Below are 3,209 nucleotides of genomic sequence, written 5' to 3' on the forward strand. Positions count from 1 at the left end.
GTAACTGAAGAAAACCCCAGATTTTCTAATGCCATGAAATTTTTTGCTATAGTATGTTCATTAAACTGGAGATAATTGTTGAATGTGTGCTGCTAGTAAAGTGCACATTAAGAAAAATGTCATAGTTATGTTTAATTACTTGTTCTTGTTGCTGTAGGGTAGCCTCTCCCATACTTTAATGACTGTCAAGTGTCATGGAAAGCTTGAAAGATCCTCAGTGTTATGTTACCAAAGTTTGTTTAGAATGCTTAACATCTCTCAGGAACTTCTGAATTGTGGAATTTTTATTTTGTGTTTTCCTTTGGTTTTAATTCTTAAATGATCCCTCTTTTCAGATTTCAAATTGTAATCTATTTCCTGATGCATTGCTGACGCCCCGTGAGCCATGTCAGAAGTACTTCCAGGTCAGATGCCCTTTAAAAGATTCTCCTATGCAAATATGTGAAATTTTCCTTTTCTTTTACTACTGCTTCTTCACAGGCCCATATTTTGCTTTCATCTTGCACTTAAACACAAAAAAGAAAGCACTTCCATTTATTTTTAGCAGTGTGTTTTTTAATAAGCTATTCAACTTTTTAAAAAGTATTTCTGTAGACGAGGTGAAGATAAATTGGTCATGCACTGTTTTCTGTTTCAAATGGCATTTTCTCTCTCCTCCTTCTAGCTCTGTAAGTTTAATGACAAGATTGGAAAGCATCAATAAAAGCCATTCAAGTAACAGTGTTATTTGTGTTATTATGATGCTTAGAAAATTGGGACTACTTCGTGCTACACATTGTAGTGGTCAACGTGTATTAATATGTATCTCTAGGTGTGTTTCTAAGCATTAGGAGTATGTAGTTGAGACTGTGATTTGTTTTATAAAGTAAGCAAACTAAGTCTTTAATGAATTGCTGTGATAGATCTTCTGCCTGCTTAAGTGCTGTCTTTAAGCACCAACATTTTATTAATACATTATTATTTCCTGTAATTACAAAGTCCTAATTATTGTTAGTCTTTCACCAGAGTCCAGTATTTTGTATTACAATACTCTGTTTTTCACCCACAACTTAACGTTGTTCGCCTGCTTTAGCTGAGATACATCTGTCAACTCAGTGATTCCCGGTCTGCTTGTCCTTTTGTGTTTGCTTTTCCGCAGAAGAAGAGGAGTTGGAAAAAGGGTGCCCTGTGCCAGTAGCATTGTCCTTGCTGGTGGCCAGGCAGCATGAGGAGCTGCTCAAGAAGGGGGACAGCATGTGCCTGCAGCAGGGTTCCTGAGTGCAGGACCCTTGGCACAGGGTCTTGGGTAGTTGTTGGGGGCCACAGCACCAGTGTGTGTTGGGTACCATTGTGGTGAGGGGAGCCACGGTCGGTGGGAGAGACAAAATAAAAGATACAGGAAGGAAGTCACAGATTGGAATTTTGGTCTTGAAATTACAGGCACAGGAAGAAGTTGCATTTCCTCAAAGTTTTTAATTAGTAAGTTGGGATGTGCTTCCTGTGGGAAAGTCATGTGTTTTGATTATCACTGTGTCTTGTATAAAGGAGGAGACACAGCCTATTGCTCTTTTTCCTTAAGTCACTTTACTATGCCATTTAGGGCTGTTTTTTTCAGCGCATTTAAGCATTTCCAATGTTCAGACACTTTCCAGCACTTCAGTTAGTCCCAGTCTGGTAGAAACTTCTGCCCTTGAGGTACAAGATTTGCACCTTCTCATGTGTATTTTTTAGTGTCTTTTTGCCTCTTTTGTTGCTTCCCTTTTCCCCACCTTTCTGTTCCTGAGACTGAAGGGATGCTGGCTGCACATACTGCAGAGCATAGCTGGGAGAGCAGGGTGACTGCCAACGAGCAGGCATCTGTCACTAGAGAGGGCAGCCTGCCCCTTTCTGTGCAGTCCTTTAACTGTTCACATGGTCATTGATTATTTTATCATGATGATTTGATCCCCTGGTCATCTGAAGGGGGTCAGGGAAGGAAGGTGGTATCTAGTGAAGGGTTCATTTTGACATTTTTCTGCTGATTATCATAATTTAGCACCCAACTTACAAACACTGCTTGGGTCATGAAGACTTCTGGAGGCTTTGGCTCAGTCATTGATCAATGTGCCAATGTTCATCATAAATCCATGGAGGAACTCTATCAAGCAGATTAGTAAAACAATACATTTTGTTTCACTGTTTCCTTATTCTTACAATATTTTTAATAAGTGGCAGGAGATTGGCTGAAGATTATCTGGCAGACAGATACTTAAGCTTTATTTAAGAAGATTATTTTTTAGCAAATTTGTTCAGTGGTAAAAACAGTGGCAAACATTGCATGAAGCAGCTCACTTGTAACAAAGAACAAAAATAAATTCCAGTCTTGTCTCAAATTGTGACTGTTATATTTATTGATGAAAAAAAAATAATTGTTTATTTTCACTTGCTGAAACACAAAACAGAAGCTAGTGAAATCTGTAGATGTGGTGCACTTCCATAACTTCTAAAGGTCAAGCAGTGGGTCAGAATTATCCTACCCTATCAATCTTATTTTTTATATGACTTCCAGATTCTCAGACTGAACCAATGCAGAAAAAATATTAACCAGCCATTCACAAACACAAACCATTTTGGGTTTTTAAATTCAAACATGTCCTTTGGTAACATTACGTTGGATCAGATGTGACCTTGCTTGCTTTAGACTTGGTTGCTTTTAGGCAAGATGCAGAAAGCAACATGGATTGATGCAATTGAGAATTACATTTACAAAGTTCCTTTAAATGATGATTGTATTTTGAGAGTCTTTTGTGGCTGAGGCTGCAGTTGTATATAGGATATTTGTTAACTCTAAACTAAGCTGATGGCTTTTGTACAGTGTGGTGGGGTGATTTGTCCTGAAGAATTTGTACTTGGTCTAGACTGACTGACTGGTGCAAATGTAGTTTAAATTCTGTTTTGAACAAGTTTTAGAAGTTGGTCTGGGTGGATAGGTCAGGGAACAAAGGGTGTCCTTTGTCTACTTGATTTTAAATGAGCTGGATTTATGATTGAAGTGTGTGGCTTTGACAGCATGTTAAAGAGAGCACTAGCAACTTTGTGCACCTTTAGGTAAGGTTGTAAAGTGCTCCTTCTCATTCTGTGTTTAAGTATATGTTTTAAAAATATATATATATACATAATCTCTTGTAAATCTGTACAGCAGTCAGTTTTGTCATATATCAAATATACAAGGATACAGCACAACTCAGCAG

General features: G+C 38.0%; 1 protein-coding gene across 3 annotated transcripts in view; it reads left to right on the plus strand.

Moving 5' to 3' along the window:
* Positions 1–385: 385 nt before the first annotated feature.
* The window catches only part of APBB2 (amyloid beta (A4) precursor protein-binding, family B, member 2), a 94,100-nt gene continuing 91,276 nt past the window's right edge, over positions 386–3,209 (plus strand). For all 3 annotated transcript variants that reach the window (XM_010006096.1, XM_010006097.1, XM_010006098.1), the window contains exon 1: positions 386–404. In XM_010006096.1, the coding sequence (XP_010004398.1) occupies positions 386–404 (19 nt within the window). The remainder of the gene's footprint in view (positions 405–3,209) is intronic.

Source organism: Chaetura pelagica, unplaced genomic scaffold (genome assembly GCF_000747805.2).
Source record: "Chaetura pelagica isolate M959 unplaced genomic scaffold, ChaPel_1.0 scaffold189, whole genome shotgun sequence".
NCBI lineage: Eukaryota > Metazoa > Chordata > Aves > Apodiformes > Apodidae > Chaetura > Chaetura pelagica.